The sequence below is a fragment of the Monodon monoceros genome, unplaced genomic scaffold (genome assembly GCF_005190385.1).
Source record: "Monodon monoceros isolate NGI ecotype Baffin Bay Population unplaced genomic scaffold, NGI_Narwhal_1 Super_Scaffold_20, whole genome shotgun sequence".
Classification (NCBI taxonomy): Eukaryota; Metazoa; Chordata; class Mammalia; order Artiodactyla; family Monodontidae; genus Monodon; species Monodon monoceros.
In genome coordinates, this window is record NW_021703777.1 from 136046088 (window position 1) to 136063492 (window position 17405).

Genomic DNA, 17405 nt, shown 5'->3' on the forward strand with positions numbered 1-17405 from the left:
ACAGCAGAAGCGGGCCGGGGGGGGGGGGGCACGTTGCACTGAGGCGGCCACAACCAGGGAACTAAAGCCCTTGAGAGGCCAAGTGTCCCATAGTGGCCACTTCCAATCGCAGCCCTGCTGCGTTCCGGGATGTTCCTTACAGCGTGCATGTGTTACTGTGAAAAAAAGGTATTAATTTTTACTTTAAAAACCATTCCCAGAATGAACGGAGGGAGGGAGGGAGGGAGGGAGGCCTCCCACCCGGTGCTGTGAGCACACGTGTGTGGATGCGTGTCTGAGCCAGGAGCTCCTGGTGCCCAGGGGCTGGGCGGGGGTGCACAGGAGGGACCCAGCAGGCAGGGTGGAAGCTGGGGGGAGGGCCCAGCCCTCTCTTCCCAGAGGAGCCCTCCCCTGCCACCCAATCACCCCTCTCCCGACACCCTCAGGCTCCTTGGTCACAGTGGCCTTGCCGTGTGGGATCCACCAGCTGGACCTCCAGGGAGACCCTGACCACAGGCGTCCTCACTGCGGTACAGAAGAGCCTTGGGAGGGTTGGCGCCGGGGCAGCTGCTCCAGGGACCAGGCCACCTCTACACCGCTCCCCTCCCCCCCGCCTCAAAATAAGTGCAAGCAGGCAGGAAAGAGGTCCTTGGAAGGCGGACTCACCGTGGCCACCATGCCCGTGGGTGCAGGTTCACAAGTGTGGCCGGACATGCATACCCTCAACTGTGGCACTGGTGTGGGACAGGTGTCCCGAGGGCCTCAGCCCTCACGGAAGAGCTGCAGAAACCTAGGCCCAGAGAGAGTCCCAACTGGGGACTCCAGAAGGCGGCGATGGTGGGCTCTGGTGGCCAGAGCAGGGAGACAGGACACAGGCATGCCGGGCCAGGTGTTTATTGGTGAGGAAGCAGTCTGGCTGAGGGTCCTCAGCGGCCGGCCGGCCAGCAGGCGCACAGGGCCCGGCGCTCGGCCTGCAGCAGGAGGGTCTCCGTCTGAAGAGCAACACGGGGCTGTCAGGGCACCGCCCGCTGCCCCCGCCCCAGCTCCCGAGGGCCTCCCAGCTCCCGGCTTCCCCCCAAAACCCACTGGCAGTCCTGTCTCCACCCGTTCCCAAGACTCTCCGAGCCTGAACTGGACTCTGTGAGGACACCCCCAGCCCCAGCTCTGCAGACTTTGACGGCAGGGGACCTCTGCTGCCCTCCAGACGCCCCCCTCCCGGCCCGGAGCCTCTGCAGTCCTGGGCCAGTCCTGCCTCCTCAGCCCCACACCGGGACGACTTTTCCCAGCTTCCGCTCGGCTCTCAGGGGCCCCTCTCACCCCTCCCCCGACCCCCAGGGTGGGCTGGGGCTGCTCCTCTCAGGAACCCAGCTCCAGACTCAATGAAACTCAGGCCCCTTGGCCCCCAGGGGGCGCCACAGGTCTCAGGCCGGGCCCTTGGGAATTGGCCAGAAAAGGGGAGCAGGGGGGTCTCCCCTGCTTTCTACTTCTAGGAATGCTCTCTCCCTTTCTCAGGAGGAGTACATATATCTGTCACAAATAGAAACTCCGTCGGCTGACGGGGCTGACCCCTGGCCCCTGTGCACGCACCCGTCCTTCCCCAGGTGAGGCCGGGGGCAAGGAGCCCCCCAGACAGCTGCGCCCAAGCTAACGTTCCGTGCCCAGCAAGCCCTACGCACCCCCTTCCGACCACCTCTTCCCCCGCCTCAGTTTCTTCCCTCCCACTGGGCCTCGGCACTCCACCCGGGGCAGGCTGCACTGGGACTGGGTGACCCCCGGGGAAAGTGCCGGCGAGGCCCTGAGGAGGAGGGGAACGGGACTGCCCCCGCCCTCCCACACTGGCACCAGAAACTGAGTGTGGCGGTTGAGAGGGGCGTTCCTCCTCCCCACCCTCCTCTCCTCGGGAGGCTCACCCGCGCGTCAAGGCTGCAGGCCGTCTTCCGCAGGTCCTGCAGGGCGCGCTGCATGAACTCGAAAGCGTGGCAGTCCACGCACGGGCGGCCTGCGGGGGACGCGGGTCAGGACGCGGGGCGCGCTCCCAGCCCGGACCCACCGGAGCAGCGGCCTCCGTGCGCCCCCCACCTCCCACCCGAGGGGGCGCGGGGCCCACCCTAGGAACAAAGGCGAGCCACGCCCCTCCCGCTCGCCCGGGTGCGGTCAGGGCCAGGGGGGAGCCCTCCGCACACGCGCGCGGCACCTACTCTGCGCGGGGACGGCGCTCCCGGCGGCGGGTTCCGCGCGGGCCTGGGCGCCCAGCAGCGCGACGCTCAGCAGCACCAGCAGCAGCAGCGGCGGCGGCGGCGACCGAGGGGGCCTGCACGGCGGCGAGGGGGCCATGGCCGAGCGGAGGGAGCCCGGGCGCCCTGCAGCAGCCGAGGGTCAGCAGCGCCCGCAACTCCGGCCAGCGAACACCCACCCCGGAACCCGACCTCGCGAGCCCCTACCCCACCCTGACCTCCGCGGACCAGCGAACCCACCTCCAGGGCCCGCCCCCCGGGACGAGCGAACCCCCCCCACTCGGCCCACCGGGTCTCGCAGCTCCCCACCCCGGCCCCTCCACCCCTGCCACGCCCCCCGCGCCCAGCGACTCCTTCCCTCTCCCTCCCCACCCCACCCCGGCCCAGCGAACCCCCACCCCGCCTTTACCGCAGTTGGGGACGCCGCGACAGCAGCGCCGGCGACTCGGGTAGACTTGCGGCGTCCGGCGCGCACCGCGCATGCGCTCCGACCCCGCCCGGGTCCCCTATCAGACGTCGTCGTCATGGAAACCCCGGGACTGCGAAAACAGCGGGCTTAAAGGGACCGAGGTGGCTCCCGGGCTCCGTGTGCCCAGCCCCGGGAGGGATCTGCGCCCAGAGCACCGTCAGGCCCACAGGCCACGGAGTGGGGAGGGCTGCTTGGAGGAGGCGGCGCCTGGATAACTCCTCCAGAGCCACTGCCGGCCGGAATTAAGCCAAGGAAGCGGGAAATCTGCCGCGGGAGCTCGGCGGTCCCGGGGCTTGGGGTGTCCCTGGGCCGATCCTGAGGGAGGGGCTCGAGGCACGCCAGGGACTAGGGGCCAGTGAATGCAAAGGCGCGGCCTCTGCTCCCGGGCCAGGGGGGTCCAGTCGGGTCGGACTGCTCGGGGAAGATCGGGGCCAGGAGCGACCCAGGCCCGTGGGCCGGTGGGGATCCGCTCTCTCCGCTCCTGAGTCGGGCCCAGGCTTGCCCCTGCGCTTCAGGGGAGAGGGACAGGTGAGAAGCCTATCGGCCTGCCGGGTCCCCCCTCCGCCACTCCGCGCCCTGACACCTATTTGCCACACACCCCCACCCCCGCTGCATGACCTCGGAGGGGTCACTTGGCCCCTCTATGCCCTTTGCTCCCTCGTGACCACACAAGGTTGTTGGAAGTAAAGAGCCGAGTGTGGCCCCCGCGGGCGCCCCGATGCGCGCGGGTTTCAGGTCCCCGCCAGGCCCACGCGTGCGGGGGATACCCGGTCCCTCTGAGAGGGAAGGTCTCCACTTGGCGTCTACTTGGTCTCTACGAGGCGCAGCACTGATGCAGAGGCCCCGACCTCCGGAGAGTGCGCCCAGGCCCGCGTCCCCGCCTGAGTGCCGGAGCCCGTGCTGTGCGGGGCAGCGCCCGGCCCCCTTCCTGGTGGGCAGCGCCGGGCCAGATGCCCTCTGCCCCACCCCCGGGCCTTGGGTCAGCTGTCGCCCCGGCACGGGATGGGATGACCAAGGCCCCGACCGGACGAGGGTTTGCTGACCTAGGGGAGGGGGCAGTGCTCGTGAGCGCCACTCTCTCCCCCACGTCGGGCTCAGGGTCAGGCTCGCGCTGCAGCCCGGGCCTGGGCGGGGGGCCTCCGGAAACGCGGGCCGGCCCGGCGCAGGGGCTCGGGGGCCAGCGGGCGGCATTCCCGGACGTGCGCATTTCCGCGCCCTTTATCCGGAGCCCAGTGCCCAAGTGGGGTGGGGCGCGGCGGCCGACCTGAGCAGCAGCCCCGAGGGGCCACTGGGTTGGGACGTGTGGCCGGAGGGCGCCACACGGCAGGGGCTTTTTCTACCTGTCGTTCCGTCCCGCTGCCTCCGGATCGCGGCCGGCTCCTGCCCCGCTGTCCCTGCGCGCGCACGGGCAAGGCTCGGGGAGACCTCGGCGGCGGTGCGGTGGGAGGCACAGCTGCGGACGCGTGGATCCATCAGAGTGTCCCTTCTCCCGCTTCCCCGGCGCGGCCCAGCCTGACCATCCCTGCCCCGCACACCCTCGAGCCCCTGGCCGCATCCTCCCCGCAACTGTGCTTCTCTACCGAGGGGACCGCGCCACCGGTCCGCCGGGCGGAACCCCAGGGCTGCCCGGGTCCTGAGTGCCCGGCCACACACTTCTTCTCCGCCCCCCGCCCCGCCCCCCATCCCTCACCCTAGCCTGCGTCCTCCTCCCTCTCCCCTCCCCAAGGGTACGGATTTTCCTTCCCCACTGGCTCTTCAGCGAGTAGGCTGTGATTTCTTTCACATCCCAATAAGACAAACTTCGTGAGCCCCTGCCTCCCCCCATCACCTCTCCTGGCTGTGCAGTTTCTCTCCTTCTGTCTTGAGCCCACACCTGTCCAGCCAGCACTGCCCTGACCCACCTAAAGCATCCAAGGACCAGTCCTCAGGCCTCCCCACTGGCCATCAGTGGCCCCGTGCCCCCCCCCCTTGCTCCATCTTCGCCCCCCACCTCTTCATGTCCCCTCCTCAGGGCCATGTCCTTTGTGACCTTGTCCAATCGCAGCTGTAAAAACCAGCCATGCAGTTCCAGGTGTCCCACCCAGCTGCCCTGGACTTGGAGAGGTCCAAGTCTCCACTTGGAGAATAGACTTCTCAAGGTCAGCATGTCCAAATCTGCTGTCCCTCTTCCCCCCAGAATAAAGCCCAACAACTGCCCACAGCCTTCCCCATCTCTGGTGAGGGCAGTCCATCCTGGCAGCTGCTCAGACCAAACCCACAGCAGTCCTTTTAGAAATCCTGTGCACTCCACTCTCAGAGCCACCAGAATCATTCTCCGAGCCAGGCTCCAGACCCCTGGTCCACACTGCCCCTCACCTGGACTCTTTTTTTTAAAAAATATTTTATTTATTTATTTTTGGCTGCATCAGGTCTTAGTTGCAGCAAGCAGGATCTTCGTCGCGGCATGCAGGCTTCTCTAGTTGCCGGGCACAGCCTCTCCAGTTGTGGTGTGCAGGCTCTTTAGTTGTGGCACGCGGGCTCTTCAGTTGCCCCATGGGCTTAGTTGCCCTGTGGCATGTGGGATCTTAGTTCCCTGACCAGGGCTTGAACCCGCGTCCCCTGCATTGGCGGGTGGATGCTTAACCACTGCGCCACCAGGGAAGCCCTTCACCTGGACTCTTGAGCCCTCTCACCATCTCTGTGTAGCTCACCTCCTTGTGGTCCAGTTGCCCTAAGACAGCTAGAGGGACCTTTCTTATTTTCTTTTTTAAATTGTGGTAAAATAAATATAACATAAAATTTACCATATTAACTATTTTTAGGTGTACAGTTCAGTGGCATTAAGTATGGTTCACAGTATTTACCATATTGTGCAGCCATCACCACCACCCATGAGTAGAATTTCTTCATCTTCCCACACTGAAACTCCGTCCTCATTAAACACTAATTCCTCTCTCCCCCAGCACCTAGCACCCACCATCTACTTTCTGTCTCTGTGTCTTTGACTCCTCCGGGGACCTCATATAAGTGGAAATGCACAGTATTTTGTCCTTTTGTGACTGGCTTGTTTCGCTGAGCAGAATGTCCTCAAGGTTCACCCACATTTTAGCAGGTGTCGAGATTCCCTTCCTTTTTAAGGCTGAATAATATTCCACTGTGTGTATGGACCGCATTTTGTTTCCATTCACGTGTGGGTGCTCCCATGCTTTTGCTGTTGTGACTAGTGCTGCTATGACAGAAGGCCCTTTTCAGTCATCAACGGATGCTGCCCCCTCTCTGCTCACAGCCCTCCATGGATCCCGTCTCACCACAGTGACAGTCCAAGCCCTGATGTGGCTGGGAGGCTGTCTGCCTGCCAACCTTCCCTCCCACCCCTTACCTGCCCACGCCATGCCAGCCACATAACCTCCTTGCCAGGCCGCTGGGGACACTCTGCTGCTCCTGCCCCAGGGCCTTTCCTCGAGCTGGGCCCACCTGTTTCCAAGGATGCCACAGCCTTCTTCCTCTCTCCCTTGAGGCTCTGCTCAAGTATTTCCTTCTCTGTGAGAGCCAGCCCACCCATCCTGTGTACTACAGAGAAAACAGAGGAGAGACATCCAGGGAGCAAGCCTCTGGTGTCTCTTCCTAAAAGGACACTAATCCTATCAGATCAGGGCCCCACCCCACTGACCTCATTTAGCCTGTTTCCTTCCTTAGGGGCCACATCTCCAAATACAGCCACCTTGGGGATTAAGGCTTCGACACATGAATTGGGGGGGGGGTGGATGGGAACAGTCCATAACACCATCCCATCCTCTCCAGTCCCTCTTACCCCGTCCTACATTTTTCCTTTTCCTTACACACTCACCTGACTCACTATGTAATTTATTAAGTACGTTGATCGTTCCTTGTATCCAGAGCTCTTGGGGGTGGGGGGCAGTTTTGCCCTCAGGAATACTTGGCATCTGGAGGCATTTTGGATGGTCGCAGCTGGGAGGAGAGGTGCTACTGAACCCACTGGGTAGACGTCAAGGGTGCCGCTAAGCATCCTGCAAAGCAGGACGACCCCACAAAGGATGATCCAGCCCAAACTGTGGACGGAGCAGCAGTTGAGGAGCCCCGGTCTGTATCTTCTCACCAGAAGGCCAGGCCCTCCCTACCGGGTGCTCAGAAGATGCGCAGGAAGTGTGACTGCGTGAGCGCGGGCCCAGGTGAGCAGGAGACGGGCCTACGCAGGCAGAGAGGCGCTGGCTGTGCAGCCCAGGCCTGGGAGGAGCTGCTTGTCCAGGGCTTGGACCGGATGGGACAAAGGGGGCAGGAAGTGGGAGGAGGGCCGTGTGGGCAGCTGGGGAAAGGAGCAGCCCTCGGGGTGGGCAAGTGAAAGGGTGCAGGGTGAACGCCTTGTGGGGCCTGGGTTCCGAGCCGCTGTCCAGCTGGAGATTGAAGCACAGAAGTCAGCATGAACGTGGCCTGCACAATGACCAGGACGCTCTGGGCATGAATCCCTTTGACGCCCCAGAGCCCTCATCCCCTCCAGACTCTCCCTGGCCGCCACCACTGTGGGGCAGAGGTGGGGGTCCAGTGGCGTCTCATCAGACACTGGGAAGAGGCTGCTCGTGCTTGCCATGGGCTCTGCCCAGGACAGCCTCTCGGGGACCTTCTCCCCTGTCCAGAGCAGATCTGCCCACTGCCCCCAGCTCTCAGCAGTCAGGTTACCCTCACCTCTTCCCCGCCAACCCTCACCTCCCCTTTCCACTTACCTCCCCCGCCAAGGGAGGTGGAGCCCAGGTGAGTTGCCAGTGACCCCGCAGGTGGTGGGGAGGGACTGGCGGGGGTGGGTTCAAGGGGCAGAGGTCATCAGGTTAACTCTGCCCAGGCCCTGCCAGCAAACAGAGCTGGGAGAAGAGGCATGAGAGTCTGAGCTTCGTGGCTCTGGGGTTAGCGGTTTAGGTCCAGAGTGAGTCTGATGCACACACACCGCTAGTTCAGCAGGGAAGGGACACCAGAAGTAAGCCCAGGCCTCCTCTCCTGGCCTGCAGGCCTGGCAGTGAGCTGTCTTGATACTGAGGGTGAAGGGAAGAAGGGTTGTAACACAAGAGCTGGCTCCGGCATGAAGCTGCTCCGGGATACGCCAGGAAAGTGTAGACAAGGAAACTATCTGGAAATGGTTCTGGACTCGTGATGATTCTCGTGGCAAGTGGCAGAAGAAAATTCAGATGATCCCTAGCAGGAAGCGTCCTCATCTTACGCCTTGGAGAACCCAAGCAGAATGGATAAAAGCACGTGACCTACCTCTATGCTGCCTGCAAGAGGCTCGCTTTAAATCCAAAGACACAAATAGACTGAAGGTGAAAGGATGAAAAAGGGTACTCCCTGCAAAAAAAAACCAAAAGAGAGCAGGGGTGGCTAAACTGATATCAAGCAAAATAGACTTTAAATCGAAAAAGTTTACAAGAGACAAAGAAGGACATTACACGTTAATAAAAGGCTTGATACGGCAAAAAGATATGACAAATATAAATGTTTACACACCTAATGACAGACCATGAAAATACATGAAGCAAAAACTAATGGAATTAAAGAGAGAAACACAGTTCTACCATAACAGTTGGAGACTTCAATACCCCACTCATAATATTGGATAGAACAACCAGACAGAAGATAAGTAAGGAAACAGAGGACCTAAGCAACACAGTAAACCAACCAGATCTAACAGTCATGCCCAGGACACTCCACCCAGTGACAACAGTACACACATCCTTCTCAGGTGCACATGGGACGCTTTCCAGGAGAGACCATATATTAAGTCACTGATTAAGTCTCAACAGGTTTTTTTCTTTTGGCCGTGCTGTGTGGCCTGCGGGATTTTAGTTCCCTGAACAGATATTAAACCCGAGCCCTCGGCAGCGAGAGCACAGAATCCCAACCGCTGGACCACCAGGGAATTCCCATCAGTAGATTTTCAAAGCTAGATACCATAAAAAGTACATTCTCTGACCAGAACAGGATGATGCTGGAAATCAATAACAGAAGGAAAAGTGGAACATTACAGAACCCAAGGATCAAAGAAGAAATCGAAAGGGAACTTAGAAATTACTTGGAGAGGAATGGAAACAAAAACAAAACATACCAAAACTTATGGGACACCACGAAAGCAGTGATAAGGGGGAAATTAGAGCTATAAATACATTTTTTAAAAAGATCTCAAACCAACAACCTAATTTTACAACTTAAGGAGCTAGAAAAAGAAGAACAAACTAAACCTAAAACTAGCAGAAGGAGGGAATTCCCTGGTGGTCCAGTGGTTAGGACTTGGCAGGTTCACTGCCGAGGGCACGGGTTCGATCCCTAGTTGGGGAACTAAGATCCCACAAGCCGCGAGGCACAGCCAAAACAAAACAAAACAAAACAAAAAACTAGAAGTAAAGAAATAAAGGGTAGATTAGGGTGGAGAGAAATGAAATAGAGAATAGAAAAACAATAGAGAAAAATCAATGAAACAAAAAGTTGGTTCTTTGAAAATACCAACAAAATTGACAAACTGTTAGCTAGACGGACTTAGAAAAAGAGAGAAGAGACTCAGTTCACTAAAATCATACATGAAAGTGGAGGCATCACTACCAATTCAACAGAAATAAAAGGATTACAAGAGAGTGAGCAACGGTACACCAACAAATTGGATAACCTAGATGAAATGGACAAATTCCTAGAAGCACAAAACCTACTAAGACGAAACCATGAGGAAATAGGAATTCCGAATAGACCCATAACTAGTGAGGAGATTGAATCAATAATCAAAAATCTCCCAACAAAGAAAAGCCCTGGATCTGATGGCTTCACTGGTGAATTCCAGCAAACACTTAAAGAAGTATTAACACCAATCCTTCTCAAACTTTTCCAAAAAATTGAAGAGTATGAAATATTTCCTAACTCCTTCCATAAAGCCAGCACTACCTGATACCAAGGCCGGAGAAGCACTGCAGACCAACAGTCCTCACGAGCATCGATGCAAAACTCCTCAACAAATACAAGCACGTTAAAAGGACTATATTGGGAGGGGTGCAGGGGTGATTCCAAGGCGTGGGTCATACTCTGGTTCTTGATTCAGATGTTGGAGACACAGTGTGCTTACTTTGTGGAAGTTCAACTGTATATTTATGATTTCTGCACATTTCTGTATGTATTTACTAAAAAAAAAAGATTACTTATATTTTTAAACAAAGAATGAGACAAAATAAACACACGTTTACTCAGAGACAGAATGTCCTTAGGAAGGAAATTCTAAAGGATGTAGTTCAGGCTGAGATAAAGAGCTCCTAGATAGAAGATCTGGAACTCACTCGGGGGCAAAGTAAGAGGAAAATCTGGGGGTAAATATAGTATAAAGAAGCCATGACTCCACTAAACAATAATAAAAAGATAGAATTAAAATATGTGGCAACATATAAATCAGGGAGGGGTTAATAGAGTTAAAGTGCTCTGGACAAAATACCCAAAGGATCTGGTAGGAGGCTGAAAGTATTATTAAATTTATTTTGTCACTCTTTTATAGGTTCATTCAGGTGTGATTGACATGCAATACACAATTAGATCGATTTTGATGTATACATGTGAAAATTAATAAAGGGAAACCTCACTGAAATGGAGTCAGGAGGCCAGAAGGGGGAGCTCTCATGCAGTACCACTCAAAGTTGGTCACAGGAAGAATCATCAATTACAGGTCCCCACAGGAAAAGATGTACAGGGCATCTCCTACAAGAAATCCACTTCCCCAGAAGCTCAGACAGAATCCATCACCACTCTGAACTCTCACTTTTCTCCAATGGACTTTGGTTCAAAACAACCCCTCCCAACTTCCTCCTTTTTCTCTGTAAAATAATGTTCCTCTCCTTGGTTAGACTTGCCTTTGGCCTTTGTATAGCATGCTTGTCCCAAGTCACAATTCTCTGCTATTCCCGAGTAAGCCCATTTTTGCTGGTAAAACAACTGTTTCATTTTGAAGGTCAGCATGCACGTGTGATGCCATTACCACCATGAAGATAAGGAACATACCCACTGCCACCCAAACACCCTCATCTCTCTTTGCAATCTCCCCTCCTACCTCTCACTGGTACCTCCCCCAAGATAACCACCAATCCGCTTTCTGTTGCTAGCTTACATTTTCTACAATTTTATGTAAGTGGAATCATACAATATATTCTATTTTTTGTCTGTCTTCCTTAAATTAGTAAAATTATTTTGAGATTTGTCTATGCCGTTGGGCGCACCAATAGTGCGTCCCTTTTATTGGTGAGTAGTGTTCCATTGTGTGGAAAAACCACAATTTGTTCGTGCATTCACTCGTTGATAGACATTTGGATAATTTCCAGTATTTGGCTATTACAAATAAAGCTGCTGTGGATATTCACATACAAGTCTTTGTATGGACATGCATTTTCTATTTTATTATTTATGTATTTATTTATGGCTGCTTTGGGTCTTCGTTGCTGCACGTGTGCTTTCTCTAATTGTGGCGAGCGGGGGCTACTCTTCGTTGCGGTGCTCGGGTTTCTCATTGCAGTGGCTTCTCTTGCTGTGGAGCATGGTTTCTAGGCATGCGGGCTTCAGCAGTTATGGTGCTCGGGCTCAGTAGTTGTCGCACACGGGCTTCAGTAGTTGTGGCACGCGGGCTCTGGAGCGCAGGCTCAGTAGTTGTGGCGCACGGGCTTAGTTGCCCCTTGGCATGTGGGATCTTCCCGGACAGGGCTCAAACCCGTGGCCCCTGCATTGGCAGGTGGATTCTTAACCACTGTGCCACCAGGGAAGTCCCTGGACATGTATTCTCATTTGAGGTCTTTTATAGCCCTACTTAACATCTTTTAATCTTTCTCCTACCTTCCTGGATATTCCAGATAGTTATAATAAACTTTACTGCCCTTGTCTACTGATTCTATTATCTGTCTCATTTCTGGTTCTGGTCCAATTGATTGATTTTTTCCCCTTTATTATGAGTTGTATTTTCCTGCTCCTTTACGTTTATGGTAATTTTATCGGATGCCAGATATTGTAATTTTTATAGTGTTGGGTCATTGGGATTTTTTTCTTCTTTATATGTTTTTGAGCTTTGTTCTGGAATGCAGTTAGTTACTTGGAAATAATTTGATCCTTTGGATCTTCCTTTTAGGTTTCGTTAGGTGGGCTCAGAAAACCCCTGAGTCTGAGCCAGTTTGCCCTTAATACTAAGCAGTGGCTTTCTGAGCACTCTACTCAGTGCCCGTGGCCACCGGGAACCTCTTTCTGGCCCGCGTGAACTCTGAGCATTGTTCCACTTTCCCTGTTCCAGGGTCTTTCCCAGCCTCGGGGCACTTCTGTATGTGCTGAGAACTGGAGGGGACACACTGCAGAGCCCCAGAGCTTTGCCTTTTCCCTCTGCAACTCTGCCCGAAAAGTTCCAGTCACCTTGGGCTCCCCGGATGCTGAACTCTGTCTCTTCAAGCCACGGGCATAGCCAGCTTTATTTGGGTTCTTCCTCCGTGTCCTGCAGCCTGGGACGTTCCTCCAGGGGCAGGCTGGCCAACCACGGAACTCACCTTGCTGTTTCCCTTCTCCCAAGGATCACTGTCCTGCAGTGCCTGTCGTCTACTGCCTGAAAACCTTTGTTTCATATTTTGTCCAGTATGTTTAGATATTTAAAGTGATAGGCTGCCATGTGGGAGCCTTCCAGGTGACCAAAGCCACATAATGTCAATAGCTCGTTCATCTGTCCATGCCAAGTGCTGTCACGGGACAGCAACGCAAACAACTGCTGAAGTGACAGTGACCAGGCTTGTTCTGGATCCCTGTTTATTAGAGGTTGCTGAAGGAGAGCGTTCTTGATTATATAAGACATTTGAGCTGAATCTCCAAAAGGATTTTATCCAGAGGACCAGTATCTTAATAAGCGAAAAACCTACTTTGCCCACGATGCTCTCCAGCAGTGCACCGTGGGGGTATTGTGCTTCTCAGAGCTCTACCTGTCCCGCGAACAAAGCATGTGGAGCGTGAACTGGCTGAGACCATTTTCAAGGTTGGACAAGTCATAGATCCAGTGACCGGAAAGCGCTGTGCAGGAACCACCTGGACCTGGAGAGTCTGGTCAGTCTGGAAACCACCCACCTAAGCAAAAACCTGGAAGAACTTGATCTCTCTTCAACACAGTGAAGGGGGATCAGAAAACGGAGCCAAAAGGGAAGGATTTCTAAATTTGCTTTATGGAAAACGTTTTCTCTTTCCTCACAAACCATCCAGTTTCTCTTCTGGTATTTATGACATAGCTAAAAGTAAATGAAATGAAGACCTTGTTATAATTTTTCATAAAGGTTTATGGTCATGTTTCAAAAATTAAAAATAAAGTGGTAGGCCAGGGCTTCCCTGGTGGCGCAGTGGTTGAGAGTCCGCCTGCCGATGCAGGGGACACGGGTTCGTGACCCGGTCCGGGAAGATCCCACATGCCGCGGAGCGACTGGGCCCGTGAGCCATGGCCACTGGGCCTGCGTGTCCGGAGCCTGTGCTCCACAACGGGAGAGGCCACAACAGTGAGAGGCCCGTGTACCGCAAAAAAAATAATAATAATAAAAAATAAAGTGGTAGGCCATATGACCATACATGGAAATTGGTATTATTCATTTCATTTTATTTTTTTAAGATTTATTTATTTATCATTTATTTATTTATTTTGGCTGCGCCTGGTCTTAGCCCGATCTTCAGCTGCGGCACGCGGACTACTTAGCTGCGGCACATGAACTCTTGGTTGCTGCATGCACGCAGGATCGAGTTCCCTGATCAGGGATCAAACCCAGGCCCCCTGCATTGGGAGCGCGGAGTCCCACCCGCTGGACAGCAGGGAAGTCCCTTATTTATTTATTTTTATTTTCTTATTTTTGGCTGCATTGGGTCTTGGTTGCAGCACGCAGGATCTTCGTTGAGGCACGCAAGATCTTTCGTTGCAGTGGGTGGGCTTCTCTCTAGTTGTGGCACACGGGTTCCAGAGCACCTGGGCTCTGTACTTTGTGGCACACAGGCTCTTTAGTTGAGGCACACGAGCTCAGTAGTTGTGGTGCAGGACCCTGCCCCAAGGCTGCACTATTGTTTCTTGGCAGCTCCTCCCTTGTCTCTGCATCCCCTCCCTTCCCTGATTAGCAACTGTTTGGACCTGCCTTTTAGGACTCAGGGAAGGTGGTGGAGGCTGAAGTCTATTTCCTACACACAAGAAATGGGGGACACAGAAAGGCTTTCATGCCCAGGAGCCCCACAGGGTTCTGCTTGGTTTCAGAAGTGCAGGGTCTCTGTTTGTATGTATCTATGCATGTGTGTTTTGTAGATGTGTGGTATTGCCAAAACTAATTTGTAAAAGAGCTCTATTTAATTGGCTTAAGGGAAATTAAGTGCTTACGTAGATACTCAGAAATATAAGACTAACCTAAATGAATTTCAGGATCATATCATCTAGGATTAATTTTTAATGAATGAAAACAAGTTTGGTTTAATTAATACAGACACGCCTTTAGACTCACCAGCATTAAGTGTAACACTTTTATTGTATTAGCTTTACTACAAGTCCAATTAAGATCTGATTATTCCTGTTACAAAACTTGTCAGTAAGATCTGATTATTCCTGTTACAAAACTTGTCAGCAAGAAAAATAACTTGATATGATAAAACTCAAACAGAGCAGGACCCTGTGAGACTCCTGGGCATTCAAACCTTTCTTTGTCCCCCGTTTCTTGTTTGTAGAGATCAGACTCCAGCCTCCATGACCTTCCCTGAGTCCCAAGGGGCAGATTTGAACAGTTGCTAATCAGGGAAGGGAGGGGATGCAGAAGTAAGGGAGGAGTGGCCAAGAAACAATGGTGCAGCCTTGGGGCAGGGTCCTGGTTCCCCCTCAAGGGATGCACATAACAATATCTTTGAGCTCTTTACAGAACTAAAACCCCCAACAAATGGAAGATGTTAGCATTCTTCATTCCAGGGAAGCTCATCAAGAGACCACCTGAGGCCAGATTAAAGGATAAAGGAGCGCAGGCCCTGCACACACTCTGATCCTTATCAGCAACCTGCCTTTGAACCGTTGCTATAAAACTCACCAAATCCTCCCGGGTTGGGACAGTTTTGAGGGGCATGAGCCCCTGTGTCCCCCTTTGCCTGGCAAAGCAATAAAGCCATTCTTTACTACTTCACCCAAAACTCTACCTCCAAGATTTGATTTGGCACTGGTGCACAGAGGCCAAGTCAAAACTTTTAAGTAAATTAAATGTATATGAGGTAAGAGTTTTTAGATGAACTCTTTAGGAATAATTATATTCTAGGACTGTCTTCTTAAAATGGTTCCTCCAGATTTTTAGTAACTTGGAACTGCTAAACTAAGTTAGATGGTGTAGACTGAAAAAAAAAAAAAAAAAAAAGCACAACCTAAAAGTTGAGTTGTTTTATTTGGTGGACAAAACTGAGGACTTAAGTCCAGGACACAGCATCTCAGATAACGCAGAGAGACTGCTCTGAAGAGGTGAGGGAGGGGCCAGGATGCAAAGGGTATTTTGCAACAAAGACCAGGTAGTCAGAGCTTCAAAGGATCACTGTTAATGAAATCATTCCTTTGCTACGCATTGTAGTCATCTGGGGCCAGTATCCCATGCTTTGGCAGCCTGAGTTTCCTCTGGGTGCACTGTGCGGGTCAGGGCAGATGCAGCAGCTGACGGTTTGACGGTGGCGTCCTGTCTCCATCCTGAGCTCCCTCGTGGCTCACCGTCCGGGATGCGGCTGTAGTGACTGATGGCTACAACATCCTTTGTTTACTGACATGACATATTGAAAGGTAATATCTTCCATTCACAGCAGGAATTCCTCGAGTACCCAGGTCATTCCCAAATAAGACACTGGAACACTAACTGCTAAATAAGCCTAAGTTTTGCTACTTTTGCTTTTCATTAGAGAAAAACTAAAGATGTTTGGGTTCACTGGACATGTACTCCACTGAGGAAAGAAATTAGGTTACAGAATATGTTTATACATCGTGTGTGTGCTATTTACAATGTAATGACTACGGACACAACATACTTTTAAGTTTAATCTTCATTGTTAGCATTCTATCACTTTAAGTCTAGACAATCAAGCCCCGATCTGTGGCATTTGCCAATATCCGTGGTGTAAGTACTCCCATCTTTGCTGCGTTCGAGCTGCCAGTGTGTTATCTGTGAAAGTGGGGTTCGATGAGAAGCGCGGTGTACAACGTTATACAGACCTCCGCCATCCCAGTCAGTTACAACAGACAGACAGAAATGGGTAAAATGAATACAATAAAATGAAGTTACATTTTTTTAAAAACTTATTTTATTTTTGGCTGCATTGGGTCTTTGTTGCTGCGCATGGGCTTTCTCTAGTTGCGGCAAGCGGGGGCTACTCTTCGTTGTGGCGCACGGGCTTCTCATTGCAGTGGCTTCTCTTGTTGCGGAGCACGGGCTCTAGGCACACAGGCTTCAGTAGTTGTGGCTCGTGGGCTCTAGAGCGCAGGCTCAGTAGTTGTGGCACACGGGCTTAGTTGCTCTGTGGCATGTGGGATCTTCCCGGACCAGGGCTTGAACCCGTGTCCCCTGCATTGGCAGGCGGATTCTCAACCACTGCACCACCAGGGAAGCCCTGAAGTTACATTTTTAACAATGGCAGTGTTTAATGACAAGCTTATAAAATTCCTGAAAATTCAGCAATTGGCTCTCGCAAGCCTGTGTCAACTGTGGGAAGTGAACCAGCACAGTCCGCCTAGAGAACTTTTAACAGCCCTCTTTAACACTACCTGGTGACCTCTGGCCAACACCCCGACTCTGGGGTATGCACCTCCCAGACTCTTACATGTAGTCTGAGAGGACCTTGTAGGAGGGTCCTCACTGTAGACTGTCCATAGGGTGGGGCAACTGGAAGCAAGGTGAGGGTTTCATCCTAAGGGGATGGAAAGCTAAAATGTGGATACAAGATCAGCACAATCGCACCTGTCCACCGAAGACACCAACATACACGTAACAGTACTTTATGTCTGACACACACATCAGGACACAGTTTCAACACGTCGTAGTGCTGGGCTTCGGGATTGCTGGCGGAAGGAAGAAAAACCGACTCAAGTAGAATAAAAGCAGAGTCGGGCCTCACTCCAATCTCGGAGGACAGCAGGCTTGATGGGAAGGGTCTGGACTGCTGACCTCTCCACCGCCCAGGTACCTGAAGACGGGTGAGGCACTGGGTGCTCCCTGACCCTCTCCCTTCACAGGTCTGGATGAAGTGGAAAGGCTGGGGCGCTGTGGCTCTGGTGGCAGAGGGGGATCTGAAGGGGGGCTCGTACACAGGTACTCTTTCCGGAGATGATGAGGTCCGGGTCCAAGCTGTGGGTGGGAGGGGGCAGAGGAAGAGATATAGCGGCTGGGACGGGAGGAGCCAGGAGGCCGGGCTGGGGGCCCCCCCTGCACCACGAGCTGCCCCGTTTGGGGCACCCTTTCTCCTGCTCACTGCATGCGACTTCTTTTCACTTGAGGGGCAGCGTGCCCTCCTCGGAAAAGGGCCCCGGCCACACCTGGTACACCAGTCCCCACCCCTCTCGGTCTGCCAACAAGCTTGGGAGCACCTCCAAGTTTGCTGTCCTCATCCACAAGAGGTACTAGCCCGATTCTGGGCGCTATGACACAGATCTCTGGGCGCAGGCAAGGAAGCCGGCCTGCGGGGAACAAAGAGGTGAACAAAGGGGTCAGCCAGGCAGGGGCTCCCTC

General features: G+C 53.6%; 1 protein-coding gene and 1 pseudogene across 2 annotated transcripts; one reads left to right on the forward strand and one right to left on the reverse strand.

Annotated features, from left to right (window-relative positions):
* Positions 1-861: 861 nt before the first annotated feature.
* CUNH4orf48 (chromosome unknown C4orf48 homolog) lies at positions 862-4284 on the reverse strand. 2 transcript variants are annotated; one of them, XM_029235694.1, is made up of 5 exons: positions 3450-4284; positions 2623-2752; positions 2178-2339; positions 1890-1978; positions 862-971 (listed from the first exon to the last, which is right to left on the reverse strand). In XM_029235694.1, exons 2-5 carry the CDS (start codon positions 2693-2695, stop codon positions 906-908), a joined length of 390 nt encoding a protein of 129 aa, XP_029091527.1. In that variant the 5' UTR covers positions 2696-2752; positions 3450-4284; the 3' UTR covers positions 862-905. The 2 variants fall into 2 exon arrangements, with proteins under 2 accessions (XP_029091527.1, XP_029091528.1); XM_029235695.1 differs by lacking the exon at positions 3450-4284 and having other exon boundaries at positions 2623-3224.
* An 8067-nt stretch (positions 4285-12351) lies between these two features.
* Positions 12352-12943, forward strand: LOC114902284 (annotated as a pseudogene).
* The last annotated feature ends 4462 nt before the right edge of the window (positions 12944-17405 follow it).

Excerpts from the sequence above, each read along its gene's own strand:
- CUNH4orf48 (XM_029235694.1), bottom strand. The coding sequence starts at position 2,695 with ATGCGCGGTGCGCGCCGGACGCCGCAAGTCTACCCGAGTCGCCGGCGC. Across the intron at positions 1,979-2,177 it reads GAGCGCCGTCCCCGCGCAGA|GCCGCCCGTGCGTGGACTGC; the intron begins GTAGGTGCCGCG and ends CGTCCCCCGCAG. Across the intron at positions 972-1,889 it reads CCTGCAGCCTTGACGCGCGG|ACGGAGACCCTCCTGCTGCA; the intron begins GTGAGCCTCCCG and ends GTTGCTCTTCAG.